Source organism: Leptosomus discolor, chromosome Z (genome assembly GCF_034619465.1).
Source record: "Leptosomus discolor isolate bLepDis1 chromosome Z, bLepDis1.hap2, whole genome shotgun sequence".
Lineage (NCBI taxonomy): Eukaryota > Metazoa > Chordata > Aves > Leptosomiformes > Leptosomidae > Leptosomus > Leptosomus discolor.
The window spans coordinates 7,309,914-7,334,257 of NC_141419.1; the positions used below are offsets into that span (position 1 = coordinate 7,309,914).

Here is a 24,344-nt window from a genome sequence, read left to right on the forward strand (position 1 = left end):
AATACTCCGTGTGATGTTCTGGGTTATAATAGGCAGAGCCATTTCTGTTTGTTTCATTTTGCACATTAATCCATGGAGTGTCCCACTGGCCACCCATGCAGTTCCCTGTGGAGGGATGGAGCTGAGTGACAGTTACTTTACGTCAGCAGAGGGGTCTTTGGTAATTCTGACTAAATTCATCTGCAGGACCAGCCTCCTGGGTTAAGCAACCTGAAAATAAGAACACAGTTCATGGAAGATTTCTTAAAAACATTGTAGTGTGTGTTTGCTTAAATCCCACTGAGATGCTGCCTGAGGGGCTGTGGTTCACCGGGCAGAGCAGTGTCAGGTTTGGCTCACGCAGTGCTGGATGTCCCAGGCCAGCCCTGGCCCTGCAGGCTGGGACCTCGTCTTTCAGGTCTCTGACACCATGGAGAGCATTTAGTCCTAAAGCAGACAGACAGTCCTCACCTGGTCTGAGTGCGAACGCAACCGAGCTGTGGTGCAGTGCTGCTGAATTCCGTGGAAATTGGTACCCTTTGGCTCTTGGGAAAAGCTCTGCTCCTGCCGCTGCTGAAGCCTGTGGATTCGGCCACTTTCCACGCTTCTTCGCAGGAGAGACTGAGCTTTGCAGAAAGAGTGAAGGAACCGAGGACCTGGAGATCACTGTGTCACCCTGGGCACGGGCTGGAGTTTGGCATGGGGCGTGTGGGTCATCACTTGGAGATGGCGGTAGCTCCTGTGCTTGCTGCGCTCTTCCATCCCTGGCCAGGAGTTCAGCTCCCTTCAGGCTTACTCGCACCTTTGTAGTTGCTTGTCTTGGATCTACTGATGAACGTGTGTGTTGCCTTCTCCCACCACACCCACACATGGACTTCCAGCTGTGGATGGGCACGGCCAGCACAGCCGTGAGGTAAAGGGCCACCGTGAGCTGCTTCGAGAGACGGTACAGCCTCGACCATCACGGTGCTTCACAGATCCCTTTCCCAGACAATGTATCCCAAATGTGCTGTGTATGTCAGTGTGGAGTAGATGCTCACACAGACGGCTGCTCACGCTGCACCTGACAAAGTGTTTCTTTTTATTGCCATGCTAAAGAAGCCTTGCTTGGGGGCTCCTCTGTACCCACTGAGGGTCAGTTTGGCTCAATTCGGTTTCGCCTTCATGTGTTTTCAGTATGTAAACATCAGACTCCTGGATGGTAGTGTGTTTGGACTCCATGAGGCCTGTAGGATCTAAGCGTTAAAAAAAAAAAAGGAACAAAAAATAACAAAAACAAAACAGAAAAGCCCCAAGACCCATGTTACAGTCCGTGCTTTTAAGTTCTTGCTTCTATGCCGGTGATTGATGCAGCTGTGTCGTAAAGGCCTTGTTCTTGAAATGAACCAAACCAGGCTTTTTTTTTCCTGTTTTTTTTTTCCTGTTTTTTAATCCTTTCTTCCCTAGTTAAGAGTGCATCCAGCCTTGTCTGCTGCAATTCCTTCCCTCCCGCCCCCCGTTTGCATTCCCTAGGGAAACACAGGTGTCAATCCAGTGTTGCAGGTCATGTTGTCCTTCCCTGGCAGCCGTCGGTCGTTGAATGTGTGCATGTTGATCACGGCGTCCGTCTTCACCATGACGGGTGGCTGGGGCTTGTGTTTGACCCGTCGCTGGCAGGTGAGGGACAGCCGGATCTCATCGGCCATGGCGCTGCAGAAGGAGCGCTGGGGAGAGCAGGGACAAAAAGCACCATTACTCTTGGCAAAAGTTCTGCTCTAACCTCTCCGCGAGCAGGAGGATGCTGAAACTAGGCTCTGCAGAGGGCAAGCACGAGGTTTAGGTTGCATTTAAGGCATCAGCTGTGCTTAGTGGGACTTCAGTGATGCACGGGCGTCTGGTTGACCCCTCTTTCCTTTGGCAAGAGTTGTACCTTTGATGCGCTAAATCCTGCAAAAAGGCAGAGCTATAGACGGCTGTCGGAGTGCTGGTGCTTTGTGTGATCCCTGCTGGGGGTCTGGTAGCTTTATGTGCTGGGAATCAGAGGGCTATCGTATCCTGCTGGGCTTGCTAGTGGGCAGTTTTCCTTCATCTATCTAGTCCATCACGTGGGCAGCTTGCTTTGGTTTCTGGTCATGCACACAAATACACTTCCCACTTACTGTACCACAACACGCAAGGAAGAGGGAAAAACATAAAAGCAGTCCTCTTGTTTCATGAGCCCTAATCAGCCAGTGCGGGTGGGACGGGCTGTTTGTATAAGTTGTGAAAAGTTGGTGAGATAGTATGAGGCTTCCTGGTGGACCCTGACCAGTTCCTTGAGGCTCTTTGAACAGGAGTGGGGAGAAGAGATGGAGATTTTGTGCGTGTATACATTATGCCTGGAATATGCAATACGTTTGCTTGTGATAGTGGTGTGTGGTAATAACAGCTCAGAAAGGTCCCTCCAAGGGTCCTCTGTCCGTGTTTTCCTGTGGTGGCTTGCTCAAAATGACCCTACTAGTAACTAGTCTAGTTACTGCAGCGACAGATGACCCTGGTCAGAGTAGACATGATTTGCCCCCTAACCTGAGGCTGTCAGAGAGGGACAGAGCAATGAGCCTTAGGGGACGGCATTTTGGGAGTGCTGCAGTTCAGCCCTTGGGCTGTGGGCGCTTGGACCTCCAGGCAGCAGAGGCAGGGCTGAATCCCTCTGCTCGTCTCCCTGCCTGTCTCTGGGGTCAGCGTGCAAAATCCTCAATGGCTGGGCTAGTGGTGGTGCAGGGAAACGGAGGAAATCAGTACCTGCTCACGCTCCGCCGTTTTGCGCAGCTTGTAGATGAACTCCACCATGGCCACGAAGACGGACAGCACCAAGCCTGCTGCCAAAACGATGAAAATCCCACCGATGTTTTGGATGCCCAGAGCGCTGGCCTCCTTGTTCTCATCCTCAGGGCAGCCATTGCCCCGCCACCACTTCTCCTTCATTACGTGGAGCTTGTCCTCCTCCTGGAGCTGGAGGATGGCAATGGTGATCTTGTCCCTGTACGGTGATCCTGGGGAAGGGGAACACTGTTACACACAGAGGGAAAGTGGGATGAAACCCACACAAAGTAGGGAATGTGTATGCGTTAAGCAGGGCTGTTCAGACCTCTCTTCAACAGGCAGACAGCGTAAGCTTTGGTACATGGAAGTTTGCTGTTGGCAGTGAATTATCTTAATCACGTGTGTTCTAATTGTGGTAACTGGCCCCCCTCTGGGGTACCTACAGAAACCCCACCACTGTCACTTACCCATGGGAGTCCCAATCCCGTAGCCTTTGGAATCGATGAGCCCCCCAATTTGAGTCAGGTTGCAGTTCCTCTGGGTGATGTATTCGATGGTGGTAGACTCCATCAGCAGGGCGTAATCGGCTGTGAGGGTTCGCTGGATTCCTTCCTCGTTGTTTTTAACAAGTGCTGTGGGTTTGCTGCTCATGAAAGCCCACATTTTTTCAAACGTGGAAATTTTGGATTTCTGGAAAAATGATAAACCCCACCCCCAAAATAAGAATTAATCTTCTATTTGCTGAAACCTGGTATCTTTTCAGTAAATAGTACCAGTTTGAGAACAGATCACACAGTGGAACTATTACCAGTTTGACCTTGTCCTAAATATCTCTCTCCTTTCACTGCCCAGCATTGTTTGGCTTCACCTTGCCATAACAAGAGACAAAGGTTCCACCACACGTTGTGCAGACACTCAGCAGAAAGACTCACTGCTCCAGAGACCTTGTGCTGTAGGTGGAACTGAACTGTTCGTTCCCTTCAATGAGGTACACCAAGACCCTGCCTTGGTGCCCTGCAGAACTTGCTAGTGTGACAGGCTATCAGCACATCTGTTTAAATGTATTCGTTTCCTAACCAGAATTTTTTTTGTCCTGTAATGTTTCTGCGCAGTGAGAGAAGACAAAGAACATTTCAGAGGGCATGTTTTTCTCTTTTGCACACCCTATTATACTTTCGTCTTTCCTCAAGCATCGCAAGGAAACATGTCTCATCTGAGATATGTGCAACTGCCAAACAAATTTAACGTATCCACATAAACAGAGGCATAGAAATATTCAAGAAGATTGTCTTATGGCTAAAAATAAACATGGATATTCTTTCACTATCAGCAGGCATTCTGTTAAAAACGGAGGAATATGTTTTCTAGCTTATTATTCATGTGAATGATTTTTTCTTCTTCTAGAAGATGTTTTGGGTGAGAAGAAATGTGGTTATTTTCTGTCTTTCCATAACTTTTGAAATATACCATTTATCTACGACCACCTGAATTGTCTCTCTGAAGGTTGTCACAAAAGACATAACTGGCTTTAGTTTGGAAAGAGTCCCCAGGAAAGGCACATGAGCTTTCTCTCGAAGTACCCCCTTTGGTGGCCACCTTTCCCATGGGTGAATGTAGCTCTCATCAAACCGGCTCTATACATCCAGTTGAGCTCTGGAAAAGCACCTGGATGTTGAGACTTGTGTTCATGCCGCTGCCTGCGCCTTATGTGCCATTCTTCTTCTCTGCCTGATTTCTTGTTTTTCCTAGATCTCTTTGCCTTCTGATTTTATAGGAGGCAGCTTAGTCAGGCAAAACCTCCTCCTCTACAGCACTGCTTAGCAAGAGCCTGAAACTGGCTGATAAGTTGGAGGGGCTGATAAGTCTTTGTGCTTTGCCTTGAATAAGGGTAACTGCTCACCTGCAGCTGCACGAGGAGTTGCTGTGGCAGGAGCTGCGCTTTCTGGTTTAGCTGTCGTTTATCTCTGTTTCAGGCCTCTGTCCTTCCATAAGAAAGCAGGAGATGGAGCCCCAGCCCATCCCAACTGCCGCTATCACATCTCCCCCTCATTTTTTCAGTATACGCAAAATGTGTCAGCATAGGTTCTTCTGATAAAAGCGCTATAAATAAGAGTAAGTTAGCTAAGAAAAAAAGTCCCTGCTAGTATTTTATATTTCAAATGCTTTGCCCATCCACCTTCTTTTTTTTCAGCACGTTTAACGAAAGTTAAACAAAAGCTTGACACCCCAAAGTGGGCTGGTGTAGCGCAGTGCCAAAGGTTGTTCCTCGGTCCTTAACCCTGTGGGCTCATTCTCCTGATTGAAATAACCACAGACTCATTTCTTCTCAGTTCTCAGTTAAAGCTCATGCTTGTTATAATCCACTTGATGAACGCGCAGTAGTAGATGTGCTGGAGAAAACTTCATTCAAGAGGCAGGATAATCTCCCTCACTTGAAAATCTGGACCAGTGCCTGTAAGGTAGATTTGTGGCATCTATCAAACCTCAAAGAGCAGCAAGAGATGCAGCCTCCAGAAGGATTATTAAATATCTGTGCATTACAATGGGTAATTGAAATGAATAGCATACTCGGCTTGCTGATAAGGACTTGTTTAACATTTATATAGTTCAATTCAGAGGCCTCTGGGTTCACTGGGTCTCCCTTTCTCTCCTCTTCCTGCATTTAATGCTCCTTGGGTGTTGACACAGAGCTCTTAAACAACATCAGTGTTCTCCCACTTTAAAACATAGAGCAAAATAAACTGGCAAAAAATCAATAGGCTGCATTTAGTGAAGCTAATAGGACTTGCATGAGGCATTGTAGCTCTTCAGGCAACTTAAATTACATGAGACAGGGCTCCCTAGAAGAGAAAAAACACTTTTCTCTTCTCTTCTTAAATCACCGCTTCTGACCAGCTGAAAGGACTTAATTGTGTTTTGAAAAGCCAGGAGGAGCCCAGCTTTCTCATCTCCAGCTGCGCTGCTTCGAGCCCCACTCTGGGTGTCCTGGGTGGGGGCACCCATGGCGGGGTGAGCACCCTCTCTGGCTGGAGCACACCAAGGCGAGGGCTTGCCATGAGGCCGGAGCAACCTGTCGCTGCTTGCTCACGCCTGCTGAAACAGCCGAAACAGAGGCCCACAGCAAAATGCCCTGGCTGCAATGGCCTCATCTCCTCTGGAGATAAGGCTGTGGTAGCTCCGTCAGGGAGGGCAGGTCAGGCCCTCGGTGCAGGCAGGGCAGCTCGACGCGTGTCTCTGATCAAGGCAATCTTAGGCTCTCCTTCATAGTCTAAAACCTGCCACCTCCTCACTGGGAATTTATTTCCTATTAGTTTCTTTAACTTAGCTAACATGAGATAAGAACACTGCTTTTCCAAGTGAAAATTCACCAACTGTAATTCTCAGCACAGCACTAGCAGTTTGATAGACGGGGCTATTTGTTAAAAGTCCAATTTAGAAGCAATTGTCAGTCATTGCAAGAGCAGTCATCAATCAAAAATTGCAGGAGTGACCATGGTGAGTAGCATACAGTGCTCCAGCTCACACCTAATTCTGCAGAGCTTCGACCACTATACATTTTTTCCTATTAGGGGAAAAGTTGTTCCTTTCTCCCTTTCCTCCTCTCGGAATACTTCAGCCATACTGCAAAGGTGGTTGGTTGTTCATGGGAATTTGGGTGATGTCACCTGAGAACGCACCATTCAAATAAACAAAAACATCTTAGCAGTAATTTAATAGTCAGTAAAGAATGCACATAAGTGGTGTTTATTTTGCTGGGCTTTTTTCGTGTGTGTGTACGTACTTTTAGTTTTGCTGGACCTTGATTTTACAGCTTAAGTAATTTACCTTAAAAAATCCTTGCTGGGGTTAGTTACTGGTTTGAACCGATATTTGCTGTGCTGTGGCTAGGTGCAAATTTCTTTTCTATGGAATCAGCTGCTTATGGGCTGCATAAAAGAAATCTGAGTTGGTGGCAGGCAGAGAGACCCTTTTGTGCCACTGCATCCTCTGTAGGGTCCCCAGGTCCCCCTCAATGACAATTTTGCTTTGCTGCCAAAGGTAGATGAAGAGGAACTGCTTGGTTGCTCTAAAGCATTAAGATAAATGGCCTGACACTGACTTCTTCTGGCAGAGAAGTTCCAGAGTCGGGAACTCCGGACCATCAGGAATGATGGAGATTATTGCTGATAACCAAAGGCGGTAGTTGAACACTGCTGATCAGTGCAGCCGTGGTTCAAACCAGGGGGATTGTATGTCTCTCCTGCTTACACCTCTCCCGTTGGTTCGTGTGAGTGGAGCTTCTCATTTTGGTCGGGACAAATAACATCAGAATCTGGTCTGCTGTCCTCTGCATCTTAATAAAACCCTGTGTTAGTGCTAAATGAGATGCAGGTATGAAAAGCTGAGTACCAGCCTCTGAGTGCAGCAATTGCAATGACACTGAGAACGCCTCTAAATTCATTCTTTAGAGTCACAGCTCAGAAGCTACCTTTAATAACCAATGCTTCAAGACCAGTCATCCAAATAAATTAATGGAATAGTTTAGAGGAGCCACTACAAGGCATCTTGCCAAGACATATATGCTTTTTTATCAGTGAAATTGGCAAGAAAGTAACTTTCAGGCTTAAGATTTTCAATTCCAGCCTGTATGAAAAAATAAATTGATTTTCACCAACTGAAGATACTTACTCTTGAGGATTTAACATTTCTGTACAAGTGAATATATATGTACACATGTACACACACTCTCACACTCCAAACTGCACATTAAACCCAGCATTTGTTCAGAGAGACAGCATCCTTTGCAAGATGTGAAGGATTTCTGGCATGATTTGTAATGAACGCTAGATGCTGTTCCTAAATTAATTGATCTGTATTTATTCCTGTAACTCAGTCCGTATTGCCAGGGAATAAATAGCTTCTCAAAAGTTCTTTTCATGAAGTCAAAATCTGCCAATACGTTTGGTAAAAGTCTCTCTTCTGCCTCCCTTTTGCAGTAGCTGGTTAGCTCAGCTGCACAGGCAAAACTTTGTGGGAGCAAGATTGCTAACTGGGGTCTGCCCCAGAGATGTGTTTTGGCTTCGTTCAACAGGGACCTTCTGCAGTGACTTCGGTGAGCCCTGCCTGAACCCTCGGTCAGCTGGACCACGGGCAGAAGACTGGTTAGTGCTTTGGGAACCGCCTTGGGGAACAGTGTGCAAAGCGTTTGCCTTCCTCTTCCTCCCGTTTCCTGTTGCTCCCTAAGCTCAGCTCCAGGATGGTGCTTTGCTCCTGCTGCCCTAGATCCTGCTTTGGAGGGCCACAGACCCAGGTGAGATCCAGCGAAGGACAGCGATGGCCACAGCCGCCAGCCACAGACGGAGGGGGCCCAGGCCGTGGCTTGCAGGGTCGGTGTGTGGTTTGCAGCTTCTTTAACATGGAGCGAAGGAGCGAGTTCCTGATGTGAGGGGAATGACCTTGGGGAGCAGTCGTACAAGGAACAAGGTTGCAATTTGGGCTAAGTCGTAATGGATGATCCACAAAACAGGAGAGATCTAGTTTGGATGCTGCCATCAGCCTTTCGTCCCAGCAGTGACAGTCTGTTCACCAAAATGCGGGAGCGCCTGACCGCCAGATCTCCAGGGGCTTTTCAAGAGCAGTGGTCGCACAGCAGCGCACAGCCTGCCTGGGGCTGTCTCTCCTGGCAACCCCCCTTTTTAGCAGAGCAGAGGAAGGTGACGAGAAGTCTCGTGCAGTTCACTGCTCCTTCAGTCCCACCCATCTGGAGAGAGGCAGGTCCTCAGCAGACACCGGAGGTGCCCACTGCTCTGTCCCACACACCTTTGTGCTGTTTGATGTTTGTCCTCGTGAAGGTGGTGGTGGCAGAGCAGCTGTACTGAAACCACCGCGGGATTTGCCCAGTCATTTGACAAAGACCTCATTGCGGGGTGGGGGAAATTCTGTCTGTCCCCTATTTTTCTGTATGGGAAGGACAAGTGAACAGCATCCCACACGAGCACTCGAAACACTGGTCAGAAGGGACATCCCGGAGAATTCATCTCCAAACAACAATATTAATGAAGAAGAAAAAGGAAAATACACTGCATCAATAAACCCTGCCAAATGCCCATTAGAATGCTGAAGGATAATGATATGAAACAATGAATATACCGTGTCCTTGATGATTTTTAAAAAAGGTGGTTTCCTTTTATTTCCATGTAAAACTCTTGTTGGAAAGAGTAGTTAAAACACAACAGTAAAAGTCTGTCTTTTCCCAATAGCTATGGTAGGTTTACGTTGCTTTTGGAAGGTAACGCGATGCATCTGGCCATGCCAAAGACAAGACTGCGTGCACCAGCTCCGCTGCACAAAGCGCACTAACCAGCAGCAACCAGCTATTCTATGCAACATTTTCATTTCCCAGAATTAATTAAAGATCGAACCAAACCAAATCCTCCATATTTCTTTACCAGTCTGTGTTCCTGCCTGGCAAAGTAAGCCTAGAGATTTGGAAAGTATAGCGACTCCTTAACCAAGTCCTAGCCAAGAAGAGTTGCAGAAGAATGTTTCTGTTTCTTGCTATTAAAATTCAGCACATTGGCTTCCTTTAATGGGTCCTGGCAATTAAACTGCTGACGGCCTTAGTCTAGCTGCCTTTACAGTGTGCCTGTTCCAATTATTGCAGTATTCCATGCACAACCTGTTTTTTAAAGCGTGGACTATGTTTGTCACGCTTTGGCCCGTATGTTTCCTTCTGAATTGGGGTGACTGGGGGAAGGACTGTTCTCCAGCACCACTCACAGCAGAGATGCCAGGGGAGGCAGCCCCGTTCCTGCAGCCGAAGGCTCTGATCTGCCAGTGCTCCCATTGCCTCGCTGCCAAGGCGCCCAGGGAGAGCATCGGTGCCAGCCGAGCGCTGCCGCGCTGGACCCCAAGCTCTGAGCGGCGCTTCCGGGGGAGCACAGCCAGACCCGGCACTGCCCGCACAGGTAACTCCAAACCTCTCCCTGAAAGGCAGCTTTTGGGGTTCATCGTTGAATTTAAATTCTTCTCCAAGCCAGGGTGATTATTCCTTAGATTAATCACCCCTCATTTCTATTCCTTTATTCTCTCACTTTTTTTAAATTGTGTTTTTACAGGCTAGCTGTGGTTTTTAAGTCTCTCAGTTTCTTCCCATTTTTGAGGCCATAGTGAAATATGAATGCTCTTAGCACTCTCCTCTGCAGTGCTGGCTGACTTCTGAAATTAATTGTGCTTTAATGAGAAGAAATTAATGTAATTTGATTCTGATGCATTGGTGGTGTTACATTGCACTGGGTTTCAGAAGTTAGTAAAACTTGACTACATTAATGTGAATACCTGAGGGACAAGAAAGATATTTCAGATGTAAAAAATAGTGGTCCGGGAGGGCAGTTTGCAACATCTGTCCAGCTTTAGTTTCACTTGTTCTCTTCCCTGTCCCTGGAGGCTGGCCGGGTCAGCCCCGAGGGCTCTGTGGAGCTGTTCTTGCAGAGACAAGGAAGGAGCTGCAATGGGTGAGGTGTGGAAATGGGGAAGATACTTTAGGGAAGGTAAGATTTTTCTTTAGAGCTTTAATATAAGACTCAGCTGTCCTGTCATGCCTGATATATGCCTTGTTTTAGCGTGTCTGAGCCCATACTGGCTGCAGTCTCCGAAGCTGTAAAATCAATATAATTTTGTAATTGTGACTGCATTGTGTAATTAGCAACGACGAGAGGGGGATTTAGCCACGATGGGAATCTAGGTAAGCTAAACTGTCGAAGTCTTGACAAGGATGCGAGACTGAAACAACCTGCTTATAAGGAGGAGCAGTGGTGGCTTAGGAGGCTTTTTGTCTTTGGTTCTTTGTTCTCAGTCCCGTTGGCCTGAGAGCGTTGCATCTCTGCCTGGAAGGTGGAAAGTTCCTGCATGGTCTCACCTTGAAGAAGGTCATAGTAGCTCCATCCTTCACTGCCCCGTACTCTATTTTTGTCTGCTTTGCCAAGTCATCTGCCGAGTCGATGGGGGATTCCATCCTCTCTACGGTCAGGAAGGCGGCAAGGTTGGCCGTGTAGGACGAGATGATAATTAGGGTGAAGAACCACCATATGCCACCAATGATCCGTGTAGACAGTGCTTTGGGCATCAGCTCAGAACCTGGCATGGGAGAAGGGGAAGGAGAAGGCGGGAAGAGGAGACAGAGAGAAAGGACCTGTTTTATATATACAGACGTACATATATCCATACATCTACATACATAAAGGATTAGGTTTCACTGTCGAAACTGTAAGAGCTACGCAATTAAAGCCAGCTGGTTTTGAGGCAAATTATCCAGACATCTTGCATGCAAAGAAATCGTGGGGTTTTTGTAGCATTTGCAGAAAAACCCTCTCCCTTTATTGCTGACCTTGGGTACAGTGCACAATTTACAGGAAACATTCGAACTGAAGTAATTAACTAGGCTGCTTTTATGAGATTTAAATAGCAAGCTATTTATGAACTTTTATGAGTGTTTTGTTCTGCCATTTAAAAAGTGCTTTGCTTTTATATGGATTACTTTTCAAAGGACTCACTCTAGGGAGTGTGTTCAAATACACAAGGCTTTAAAAAAATCAAACAGTGAGAGAAAGGAAATATCAGGGTCCAGTACTTTGAATACCAGTTAGAAGTAGGGAAGCAGGAGATGTTACAGCATAAAAGGTGTACAAGGTCTGGAATGACTTCTGTTGAGCAGACATGAAGGACTAAATGGGTTGTGCTATTTTTGTCATCGCCCAAGACACCTTTTAAAGCCAGGAAAGAGCTTTGGGTTTTGAACAACTGCGTTCAGAGGATATATCCAGCCTGGAATTTGCAACAAGATTGGGCTTTGCAAAGCAATTTTAAGCAGTGTGGCATCAAAGCATAGCATGGAGTGTAGCTTTTCTCCTATCTGAATCCAGCAAGGAGGCACCAGGAAGCAGAGTACCCATGGATATTGAGGGCTGCCTCAGTTCTTCTCAAGATCCTGCTTATTTCCCATTCCATCTCTTGCCCTTTGATGCATTGGATGGTGTGACATCAGTCTAGCTTTGAAATATTTTTCTTCTTAGATGCAGAATAGAGTTAAAAAGAATACAGCTCCTTTCATTTATCAGCATCTGATAAGAGGATGATTCATCCTGCTAAACCATTCTTGCTGGGAACTGTCACTGTCCATCAGGGCAGCCGAGATCTGGGAAGAATCTCTGTTACACACTGCAGCAGTGGCAGCAGGAGGAGCACGGAGCAGTAGCACTGTGCGTGGCACCAAGCCGATGCTGTGGTTCTTTTGCTCTCTGGGTATAACTGCTGATACACGGTAAATTAAAGCGTGACAAATGTTTGACATTTTCCACTTATTTCTATTCCTGGATTTTCTGCAATTAGATCACAGCTGAATTTTGTTCCTTATTCGGAGCTGCTCACAAGCTCCCCCTCTGCTGTCTTCCTAAAAGATTTACTCTGTTCATTCCATCTCTGTATATTCCATTTGCTCTATTCCATCCACATAGATGAATGTAATCCCATCCATATCCCATTTCTAAGGTCCCTGTCATTGCGGTATTTTACACCAGTAACACTGAAAACGTTCAGTCTCGCACACAGTGGCTGCCAGGCAGAGTTGCCTGGAGGAGCTCCTCGTCATCCTCTTTGCCCCAGCAGCCTTTGCCCTGTGCTAGAGGGAGTTTCAGGCCATTTCACAATGCTCAGAATGACCAGATGAGGATGAAAATGGAGACAGGCCAGAGGGCAAGATGCCTTGTCTTCTGTAAATGCTGACTTAAAACAGAGCGAGCCAGGACAGAATTAACAGGAGTAAGAATTTACAGATCAGTGGGATGCTGCTGAGTTTGGTGAATTAAACAGCGGAGGGAGATGAAGGCAGTGTTCCTCCTCAGGGCACGTGGGTGGGTGCTCCTCTGTGCGCACCAGCAGCAGCACACGTGTGAACACGCCGCCACTCCATCATCTAGCTGTGCGCTTCCAGATGGCAGACTCAGGAGCTGCTCCTTCTGACACCTGCCAGATCGTGCACGCTTCATTAATAGTAATTATTGTTACGCGGTAGCACGTGTGTGCCAGCCGCCAGCTGCAGCTCGCGGGGCGAGCGATGAGTCTGTCCCTGGAGCTGCGGGGTGAGCAGCTGGGACAAGGGCTGTGACCCACAGAAGGTAGAAAGCACAAATAGAGGCAGGTGCCAAAAAAAAACTACCCCAAAAACCTAGACGACCAAAAAGCTCCGTCCTGCTCTGACACAGAAGAAATCGGACGGCTTTCTTGGCATAGAAACCCTGGAGCTTTTCCTGGAGCGCCCCAGACAGGGCTCGGCCCTGGCACATGTCCCCCTCCATTTCTCCATCCGTGCTGTGCGGGCGAAGTGGCACGGCTCAGTGGGTGTCTGTGTGGAGATGAAGTTCAAAGTGAGCGAATAACAAACGCAGTCACCAAGACTGCAGACCACAGCTGGTTCCCCCAGTCTCGTGAGCCCGTTGCTGGCCTTGGCCCCAGCCAGAGGCTGCCTGCCGCGCACACAGCGACCGGGAGCCGCTCCCTTGGGTGCTGCGGTGCCGTATGGCACATCTCCACCAGGAGCAGCACGCGCCGAGGGGTTCCCAGCACAGCGGGTCCCAGGAGGTGCCGGAGGAGAGCTGCCTCCCCTCTCCCACACCTCACCGCCTTTCAGCGGGGAGCCAGGAGCTGGTGCTGACAAGCACTTCTGTGCCTGATCGGATGTTTTATCTTTGTCCTGTCGCAAACAAAATAACACTTCAAATTTAAAAAGCCACGACAAAAGGCCTGTGCTGGAGAACCGGCGGGAGGGTGTGTGGGCGGGGAGGCGGCGCCATACCTTGCTGCATCAGTGCTCCCATCCCAAACCAGAAGCTGTTCAATAGGGTGAAGTTATTCTCCACGATGTCTGATCCTGGGTTGCAGGGATGAGCATCGTACCACTCGTATGGGCTGAACCTACGGCGGCACATGGAAAGCGAGAGCTTGTTAGTCGGGATGTGGCATGACAAGACCCTAAAGGAACAGGAAAAAAAGATCCTTAATACATCTCATGCTGCTGTGTGGGGCCTGCTGACCCCTTTGGTTGTGCGGCTTATTGAAGAAAGAACAAATTCAGCCAAGATTTTCCGAAGTGACCTGCATGGCTGTAAGCCCCATGTCCTGCATTGCAGAGAGCAAGGAAACCTGGGAAGCCAGGTCCTTCTGAGGTAGCTCAAGTTGCTTCCCCAAAGCCGTCGTTCACTTCGGATCATCTCTGCAATGCTACATCACACGACAGCAACTGGAGCACACGATGATGGGATGGGATGCGGTGCGGATACACAACCTCCAGTATGTAACAATCCCAGAACATAGGGAAAATGGCATTTCTAGATTGACTGAGGAGAGATGCTGCCGTGATTCTGCAGTGGCAGCTGGGACAAACCGCAGTATTTCATGGGACCCTCCTGCTAGTGCACGTGGGAATTGGGGCGGGATTTAGCTCAGTGAGAAGCGGGACTTTCCACTGTCCTGACAAGCAGGAATCCGGCAGGGCCAGGGCACCAGCACAACAGTGGAAGCTGCTGTAGGTTTGTTGAGGCCTGCTGTGATGCTCGACCCCGTTTCAGGTGTGGGAGAACATTTCTTCCCTGTGGGGGCATATTCCCCCCTGCAGCTCTTGAGCAAAACTGAGGCATTTTTTCTCTGCAAATCCTGCCTAAGATTGGTAGGCAAGTGCCGCCATGAACGTAGCTGTTTTAGCCAGGATCTGGGGATGATGCTTAACAGGAGAGACATTAATATTTTTAGAGCAGTTTATTTACATTTTCTGAGAGTCCCAAATTTTGCAGAGATTAAATTAAAAACATAATTGGTATAATTGCTTTTGAACCAGGCATTAATTATCATCTCCGCTTCCTTCTGAAATCCCTGTAGCTTCACAACAGCCCTTTCTCAAAGCGCAGCCCACAGTTTGTATTAGGAGATAATTCTCTCTGTAATTCTCTGCCAGACATGCTGCTACCCAAGGTGCCTGGCTGCTTAATTTCAGGGGTGCCCTCAGTCAGTCGGACAGTTGGATGTGTTTGGAGAGAAGAGCCACAGCTCCTTCCCAGGTGCCCCTCCTGGCACAAACATCTCACCCAGCCTCTGCTCTGCACAGTTGCACCGTGAGAGTCCCCTCGGAGCCTGACACACTGGGACATTCTGAGAACACTGAGCTGCAGTCCCCGGGCATGGGAGGGGCAGGGCAAAGTGCAGGAGGGTGTCCGTGGGGGAGACCCCATCAGGGGGGAAGGACTAGGTGCACTGCTGTTTAATGATCTCTCCTTTCCCCTCCTTTTATCTTGACTTTCTGCAGCGGGGACTGTTGCCCGCTCTGGGTTTGCAGAGTGCAGAGCCAGAGGCCTCGCTCAGGCTGCGCCCCGACAATGCTGCTCCTTTGTCCAGGTAACGGCTGGGCTGTTCTTAGTGGCCACCCCCCTCTGCTTTTTTAAATAAGTGAAAATCAGAAAGGAAAACAAGAATCAGGCTGAATTCAGACCTATTCAGGCCACATGCTGCCTATTCCTTGAAACTTCCTCTAAATTTATGCCAGAGGTGTGTATAGGACGGTGCCTAAGCCCTTTCTGTTGAATAAAGTCAGAGTTGAAGAACTAGATGAAAACTTTCTTGGGCTGCCAATGAAAGAATATGAGATGGAAGGGGAATTGGTAAGATCAAAGGAGCCTGACAAGATGACGCATTGAAGAACTTCAAGGTCTGAGTGAAAATCTACTGGTGCTGCTCAAATTACAGAGAAATATTCAGAAAACTGCAAAGCAGCTACAGTCTTCAGTGCTTGAAAAGCGCGTGGGACCGTTAGTGGAAACAGAGGGGTAATGAAGGAAGGAGCGAGCGGAGCTCGTTGACCCTGTACAGCTGGAGCAATAATAAATGGGGACTGCTCAGGATTCACCATGGGCTGGTTTCCCTCTTCCTCAGGTGCAGAACGGGGTCTGAGAAATATTTCATCAAAACCTATGGTTATTTTCTTGTCTCTTCTTGGCCTTTTTGGCAGGGAAATGGGAGCATTTCAAAGAAGGTTTAAAGATCTAACACAAAATACTTTTGAGTCTAAATTGCATCTCCAGAGAAATTTCATATGGATGACCCAGTCCTCATTGCAATTAAGATGAATGTTAAACCCACCCGCCCCATTGTGCACCCAAAGGTGATTAGCTGTAATTTGAAGGCCGCGCGAGTCTGAGGACGGGTGACGATTCAAGTCAGCCAGCTGCACAGCCCACTCGCAACCTCGCACCAGAGTCACCAGACAAATTACCCCCTGAAGCCTTATAAATTGCAAGTGTTTATGGCTCTTTGGGGGCTGGGGTGGTTAGGAGCAGAAGCTCCATCAATAACTAAGAAAGACTGATTAAAAGGGGAGATGGATCAAATACATCCTTTGCCTGCCTCTAAATAGTCCCTACGTTGCTTTTAAGTGGCATTGACCTATGATTATAGCATCAGCAGAGGACTCTGGTGCCTAGTTCAGGAGACTCATGTCTTTGAATTAAGGCTTTGCAATTTTGACTGTAGTTTTCTCCTGAGAATGGAATTTTAGAGGCCCTGCTGGGGTCAAAAGCAGATATCGTTTCCATTACTTCTGAATGCAGTAAATATTTTCCCCACAAAATCTCTTGCTTTCCATCTCTCTGTGTTAAAAAGATCATTCCTGCAGAACCTTAATTACATGAATGCTTAGTGTTCTTTGAAAGAATGGGAAGAAAGAAGAAATGTCAAGAGCAAAACAGGTGAAAAAGAAACTGCAATTGCAGTATTTCATAGGTTCAATTTCAGCCAAAAAATAGTCTGATGGGGAAAAACTGTTGCATTACATCATAACTGCTATGGTGTAGAGAGATTATGAGGCTCATTTCAGAACAAAACCAGAGACTAAACCACAGTTCTTCACGTTTTCATCCCTCAACACCAGCCACAAGGCCCTGTGCCGCAAGCGGTTCAGACCTTCACGTGTTCGTGGTGCCAGGGCAGTCACCAAGGGGGTGCAGGGGGTTAGCCCAGACCCCCACCTCTCTGGGCAACAGGTGCCCTCCAGTGCCGGGCAGGATGGGGGCAGTTACTGGGCCAGTACCTGGTTGGGGTGCCTGGGTGCCTGACTCGGTGTGTCAGGCCAGGCGCTGCGTGCACATCACTGCTGATGGCAGGATGGGCTGCCTGGGGTGCCCGAGGCTGGGCAGCCCCGCTGCTCTCTGACCAGAGCATCTGCAGGTTTTGCTGTTTGCGCAAAGTGGCGTCTAAGGTGCTTTCACATCGAGGCCTCTCCTAGCATTTCCTTCGACCTTTCCTCAGTATTTACTGCAATGAATTTCATGTGCAGGTACAATTTGCACATTTAACATGCTTTGACAGTGGGATCTGGACCATTTGGGCTGGATTTGGCTATCATATGAGTTGGGAAAAATAAGCTCATAAACGTAAAATGGTATTTGAATTGTCATTCCAAGCTGCACAAGTGGTCTAATACTTTATGGCATTAAAGCCAAAGGCGTTATGGCAGCAGAGCCCATCTAGCTATGTTCTGCATGACGATCGGAGACATAAAGTGAAGGAGTTCTATCAGTCACCACAATATTTTTCCTTTTTGTAATTACCTTGGGTTCATTTTCCCAGATGACTATCTTTTCCTGCTGAGAGCGTCTGGTTCTTCTCTCTCTGACACAAAGCAAAACTGCCGAGGACTCGTCCTGCCCCACCAGAGCCCCTGCCAGTCTCCCCAGGGGCTTCTGCTGGGGCAGGACAAAGCTGGCAGCACTGCTTTGCCAAACAGTCCTTCATTTTGTGTGGCCCTGGCTGCTGCCTGCCTCCGGCCGGGGTCTGCAGGGAGGTGGAGCGACGTGTTACTGGCAGTGTGGCTCTTGTCCTCTTATAAAATCGTACAGTAGTATCAAGTGCTGCCATTTCTGCACGTTCCACCACCTTCTTGCTGAAATGAACTGTTGGGTTGTTTTTATGAGCTGCTGTTTGTACTGCAATGCTACAAGAGGGCTGTGCTCCCAGCGGGCACTGTGCAAACACAGCGTGTAAAGCCGTCCGTGCTCAGACAGTTCTGTGGGACCTCAGGGAAGTGCCTGGAAATCCAGTGTATGGCCATTTGATAGAGGTCCATTGCAAAGACTAGAGAGGAGAACAGTTGTGGTTAAAATCTTGAACGTGGAGGGCCTTCTGTGTCCTCTAAAGGTGAAGTGCAACCTCTCCAGCTCTGCACCTCTGCAGAGGGAGGATCAGACGATGTAGCTGCTTTGCCGTCCCAGATGGTTTGGAACACTAATGCTGTCTGCTAAGCTGAGTTTACTTTGACAACTGCTGTTATGTGTAATTAGGATATCACATAGTAAATTCAGGAAATCATCTCTAAATGCCTCCGTGGACCTGAGGGATGTTGAAAATTGCAGATTTGTTGTAACATGAGGGTTAATGGATTCTGGTTACTGCAGTTTCGTATTTAATCTTTACTTTGTCTGATTGATGTCAGTGGATTAGATAGAAGCTGGTTTCTGAAGGGTGCTCTGAGGAAAGCACAGCACAGCAGCCCTTGGGGAAAGGGGGTCTGCACAGAGCCCCAGTCCAAGGTTGTGGGGTCAGCAGGGAGGTTTCTGAAGGCATCATTGGCAGAACTTGAACTGGAAGAAATGACAAACGAGTGCTAAGTGCAGACTGGGCTTAGGAAACTTCCCAGGGCATGGTGTTCAGGCAGCGAGGGCTGTGCGTGGCCAGGGAGGGCACCTGCCTGGCAGGAGGGAGGCAAGTGCTTTGTTTTGGTTTGAGAAGGTGGAATCATGTATTGAGAGCGGCCCTGGACTATGCGTCTCATCAAAGACTCTGTGAAATTAATAACACATGCAAATATATGCAAATACTGCTGCTTTTAAATATAGATGTTTTAAACATGCTAATTAGATGCATATTAATTTTGTCAACAGACAGATTGTCTGATCTGTAGCAACGGGTTCTCTATTCTTCTGATGTAAGGAAGGGTTTGTGGGAGCTTTGCTGGTGGAGGGTTCAGAGGCAGGAAGAGCTGAAAATGGTGTGGGACACAGGAGCTTTGTGTCCAGGACACAGGGGAGAGGCTGGGCTCCTTCTTGGAGAAGGTGGGTGAGAAGTGGCCCAACAGGAGCATGAATGGTGACTAATACAGAGCAGGAAAATTGCCCTTCATTATACCAAGGAGGTGCTAATGGAAGGCAACAAAATTTCTAAAATCATAAAAGAAAGTGCATTTTAAAATTCTTTTGTACTGGAAGTCTACTAAATCTGTGGAACTGCCCGCACTGATGCAGCAGAAGAGTCTTATACGTTCGTGTTAATGAAGCAAAGACACACAAGCACATTTGGTATGGCAAAGCAATACAAAGGACATAACTCAGGCTCTAGCTAGCGAAGAAGGAGACAAATTTCCCATGTGGATAACTCATCTTTGATTTTCACCATGGGGTTTGCATCGCCTTTACAACCACTCTGAGGTACAGGTCCAAAAGAGAGCAGGGGACAGGAGCTGTGAGCAACCCCACACCAAGAGACCAGCCTGCCTTTGGGCAATGGACCAGAAGTAATTTCATTAATGACACGGGTTTAATGCTGCGGCTCCCACCGGCTGGTTGGATCCCTGCGACACACCAGGCAGCAAAACGGATCTGAGCAGCAGCGGGGAAGGGCGTCTTGTCACACGGCAGCAGATGCGGTGTGATGTGGCAGTGGGGTGGGGTGGCACCAGCGTCCCCTTACCTGGCGATGACGAACAGCACGCAGCTGACCCCCAGGTAGGCGAGGAGGATGTACATCCAAATGTCAGGAGACAGGGGGTTGAGGAAGGAGAACACGCTGGGGTTGGTCCCGTTGGGCTTCCGGTACAGGATGCTGACCCCCAGGGTCATGAAGGGCTTGGAGAAGTCTATCGCTTTCTCCCGGACGTGGGTGATGGTGAGAGGAGCAACAGCCAGATCAGCTTTCTGCGTGCAGCGCAGAGGGAGGGAGGCACAGAGGGAGAGAGAAAGAAGGCATTAGAAACGAGGTGCTTCCATCCCCTTAGAGACACCCACAGCAATCACACCGCAGCAGTGGGCCAAAACACCCCCAAAGCACAGCTCTGGTGTTCCCCGCTCCCTTTGCACATGGGGTACATCTGCCCCGTGCCTCTGCCAGAGCTAGGCTGGACGTCCTGCCCCCTTCCCAGTGCAGGCAGGGCCCTCTGTGCCTGCCACTGGACTCTGTGTAGCTGCTTCCCTTCAGACCTGCCACCTCGCTGTACAGGCAAACGCGAGGCCGTCATCAGAGCTGCCCTGGGCTGCACACGAACGCTGTCTGGGCAGCACTCAGCGCCCTAGCTTTTCCCCAGAGCCCCCCAGGTAAGGGACCGGGGACTGATCTCTGTGCATTAGGCACAAGAACACTTGAGACAGGACAGGTGGAATATGGAACTGATATAACACGGTCCAGTTATTACAAAGACTTCTCATCACCTAAACAAAACCCCAACACAGAGCAGGGTCTCCAAAACACACAAAACGTGGTCTGTTGTTTGCTAATTATGCGCTGTGGCTGTCATCGTGTAGGTTTTCCGCTGATGTTAGCTAGTGAAATACAGCGCAGACAACAGAGAGCTGTACCGTCTCTGCAATCTTTTGCCCAGATGCAATGAGCTCATTTTGACAGGCTTTTTCTAAAATGGTCAGAAAAATTCTATTTTAGAGCAGAAAGGAATGTCTGCGATCCTCGCTGTGCTTGCTTCTTGCTGCAGAACTCTTTACAACAGAGAGTTTGCTGTGTGCAAATCCCCCCATTTGCAGAGATGATTTGTTTTTGTTGGCCTTCCTTTTAATGTTGCTGCAAGAGGAGAAAGTCGCAGAGGGAGGCCACTCCAGAATGAAGTTGCAGGAAGTAATATTGCAGCAGCATGAGGTAAAAGGTTCAATTTCTTTCTCCTCAGTCGATTTCATGATCCAACTTGAAAGGCTCATTCTAAGGAAGCCGTGGCGTGTAGGGTAGGAGTGCCGCTGTTTGGGAATGCTCGCAAGCCTGCCCGGCTGGCGGGGGTGAGCAAAACCTCACACGATTCCCCTTACGTCTTTCTCCCGTGCGTGTGGCTGCAAGCCCCACTGAGGAAATGCTTCTGCTAATTAATGGTGGACTTCACAGCTTGTGGTGCTGGAACTGCCTGAGCTGCAGGAGGAATTTCAGCTGAGCATGTTTTTCATCCTGACTTCTTGTATGAGTTGTGTTTCCTTCTATTATTTCTGTTATTTAAGAATTTCTGTGCTAGATGGAGTGAGCGCCCACATACAACCTCTTTCTGTGGTTAAGAGCTGTGTTCATTCTTCTCACTAAACATTGATCCAGGTTCTTAAAAACACCTTAAGTAAATACATCCAAGGCTACCTCAATGTCAGCTGCCTTGCTTGGGGTTTGTAAATCACTCTTTTGGTATCATTGACTTCAGAGGAGATGCAGGCACATCAATTACATTTCTGAAGTTAAGCAGTACCTCCCCCCATGCCAGGTGCCTGCAAGATTTATTTAACATCTGGTTCTGAAAATTAAAATTCTCAATTAACCATGAGTGATAATTACCTAGAGATATAGTGGATTTGTCATTACTTGCAAACTTTAAATCAATATTAGCTGTCTTGCTAGAGCATGCTTTACTCCAACAGAAGCTATGGGTTCACTGTAGAAATTGGTGAAGATCTCTGACCTGAGTTGTGGAGGAAGGTCAGACTAACGATCTTGTTTGACCTTGCAAATCTGTGACAAAAGTCAGTGAAATATTTTTAAATACAGGAATCTGGGCCTTTTTCTAGAAGAATAGCTTCTTCATGAGCTTTTGCCCATTACGTACGTGTGTGTGGGGGGGAAAGGGGTCTCCTCTCCAAAGGATGTAGCTTTAGAGGTCCTGAACAGAAGGGTTTCAGGAATTCTGTAACAACGGTAAAAATGATGTATTTTTTTTGCTAATGTGATTCTTCAGGTGAGCCCTGGCTGGTTCCCTTTCCTTCTCACTTCCCAAATGGAATATATTTTTAAAGCAGCTTGGTACAGAAAGCATCCATTTCAATCACTGGCATTTGTCAAAACAGAGAGAAAATGGTAACAGTATTTTCCCAATGAGCCCTTTTGTGCCAGCTGTGGCTATGGCGACACTGATGAAAACTGAAGGACACTGGTTTTTAGAAGTGGACCGGCGGTGTTGGCTGCCCAGCTTGGGATGGTGAAGTTCTGCATCTCAGGAGCCAAGTCTGCGTTCTTGGTACGGTCCTGGTGGAGGACACCTGGGGGGTTTGTAGCTCGGCTGCTCCCCCCACATTACACCACACTTGAGACTTTTGGCTCATTGGTCTCCAAGGTCACAAGGCAGAAATGGCAAAAGAAATGCAGCGTTTTAGCTCCTCCATCACTTCTGTGTGGGTGTCCTGACTCAACAGAGAAAGCCGAAGGAGAGATTGAAGGATTTGGCTACGAATTTTTCTGAGGGAGGAAACAAATGAGCAGTTCTGTGGTCAGTGCTCACTGGCAACTGCCTGTCTGAAAGATCCTAAGCCAAATTTGTCAAGATGATATAGCAAGCTAGCTAACAGCTAGGAGTTTGTGCTTTACCACAGAAAATGAAGAGAGAGAAATCTGCATGGATGCCCAAGGATCAAAACACTTTTAGTGCAGAAATAAAATTTTACTGTGTCATTTCAGCAGCTCCTGTGATTTGATCACAGCCCCGTGTCCTTGGCAGTAAATGTCACACACAGGCAGAATGGAACATGTATTAGGGAGCCCAGTCTGGTGTGGTGTCCTGGACTATTAAAGGCAGTATGGGGCTGCACTTCGATATCCTTTTTATCAATGCAGATTTTTCTGAAGGTGGCCTCTAATTAAGGGTTTGCTGACTGAGAGGATCTAAATCAAAACCCACCAAGGGTGAAGCTTTCATTTGTCGTGCTCTGACATTACAAACTGGGAAGTCAATTATCAGGCCCCGACTGCTTCCTTCACTCAGCACCAACTTCTATGCTGTTGCACAGTAAAATGGCTTTTATTAAAAGTGAAGAATTACAGCAAGTGCCAGTGGCTTAAAGGCCCTTGACCAGCAAAGCCACTTAAGCACACGTTTCTTTCTTACTGCAGCTTGCACGCCTTCCAAGTCTTATGTATGTTCTTAAGTGTTCTGCTGAATTGAGGCCAAAAAGATGAATTTTGCCAAGGCAGCTACACACCAAATGCAGCCGCTTCTCTAACACACCTCGAAGGATTTGGATCTCCTTACTCACCCAGTGTTACAGCATCTTCACTTGGGTGGAACTGATGTGAGTTTACTGGGTGTTCAGTGGATGGAGGGCTGTATTCTCTGCAGAGATATTTGGCTTTTATCAGAAAATGCTAAGTCTTATCTTCAAGTTCTCAGTTATCACGGGAATGTGGCCTGCGGGTCAGAACAGCTCTTGCACAACCATGGTCACTGTGGAAATCCTGCAGCATCCGACCTCCGCCGGAGGAAAGCTGTGTGTGACGGCCAGTCACAGCAGAGCCCACAAACAGCATAAGCACCAAGATAAATATTTATTCAAGAAAATAAGCTGCCTCTGTGCTTATTTTGCCAATCTGAGTTGGGTATTTACATAAACTAATTATGCGTGTGTTGCCTGAGAGACAGGTAAATAGTGCATATTTTACTTCTTTAATTGTTATTCAGGTGCCTGTCTGGCGGCATTGACACTTTCATCCCTCAGTCTTTTGCCACCACCGTTGCCAGCGCTGGGGCTGCAGCGCTGTTCTGCTCTTCTGCTCCCAACGCCCTGCTTCAGGTCCCGTCTCTGCCCCGCTCCCTGCTTTGCTTGCTCGGCTGCTGTGCCGTGCTCCCGCACCCTGTACCCCACGGCTCTGCTGCGTGCTGGCCTGCCTCCTGCGTCTTCCCCCGCAGCAGAGCCAGCACCGGGCATCCTTGGGCGCGGACATCCCGGAGCACTGGGGGACAAGGCACAGCCGAGGCACCCGGTCTCTTGCAGCCCGTGGCTTGGAGACAGAGGGGCTGTGGCTTTAGCAAGTGTGGGAGAGCCCTGCTGAGAGCCCTGTGCCCACAGCCCTTCCCTCTGGCTGGCTGGGGACAGGGAAGCACTCAGCGTGAGAAGTGATGCTCGAGGAGAGCGAGGTCGTTCCCAGCAGCATCCCCGACACACCTCGGCCTGCCACCCCGCGCACCGTGCGCAGGGGTCAGCGTTAAGTGTCTGCCTCGAGCTCTTAATGGCGGCTCTTACAACTTCAGTCCTAATTCAGACGTCATTTTTGTTAATGAATTTATTTAGTATCAGTGGTGAATTAAGAACAGATGCTGGCAGGGAAAACATAGCCATAAGCCAGAGAGAAGTGAGGACTATGAAGTCGTGTTGGGCCTCTTGTAATCTTTTCTCTAAGGAAATTCTTCAGAGGGAACTGCCATTAATTGTACCTAAGGGGTGTCAAAGCCTGTCGGATCCTGGTGAGAACAGCCATTTTTTTAAGAGAGAAGCCCTATCCTATGAATCACTGGCAGGTGAGCAAGCCAGGGGAGGGAGAGGCAGGTCCAG

At 48.2% G+C, this 24,344-nt stretch overlaps 1 protein-coding gene across 1 annotated transcript in view; it reads right to left on the minus strand.

The window, feature by feature from the left end:
* Window positions 1-1,487: 1,487 nt before the first annotated feature.
* The window catches only part of GRIK3 (glutamate ionotropic receptor kainate type subunit 3), a 120,006-nt gene continuing 97,149 nt past the window's right edge, over window positions 1,488-24,344 (minus strand). Inside the window, exons 11-16 of the mRNA XM_086478974.1 lie at window positions 19,522-19,745; window positions 13,589-13,707; window positions 10,658-10,875; window positions 3,228-3,450; window positions 2,740-2,990; window positions 1,488-1,682 (exon numbers count right to left, since the gene is read on the minus strand). Of these exons, the coding sequence (XP_086335100.1) occupies window positions 1,488-1,682; window positions 2,740-2,990; window positions 3,228-3,450; window positions 10,658-10,875; window positions 13,589-13,707; window positions 19,522-19,745 (1,230 nt within the window). The remainder of the gene's footprint in view (window positions 1,683-2,739; window positions 2,991-3,227; window positions 3,451-10,657; window positions 10,876-13,588; window positions 13,708-19,521; window positions 19,746-24,344) is intronic.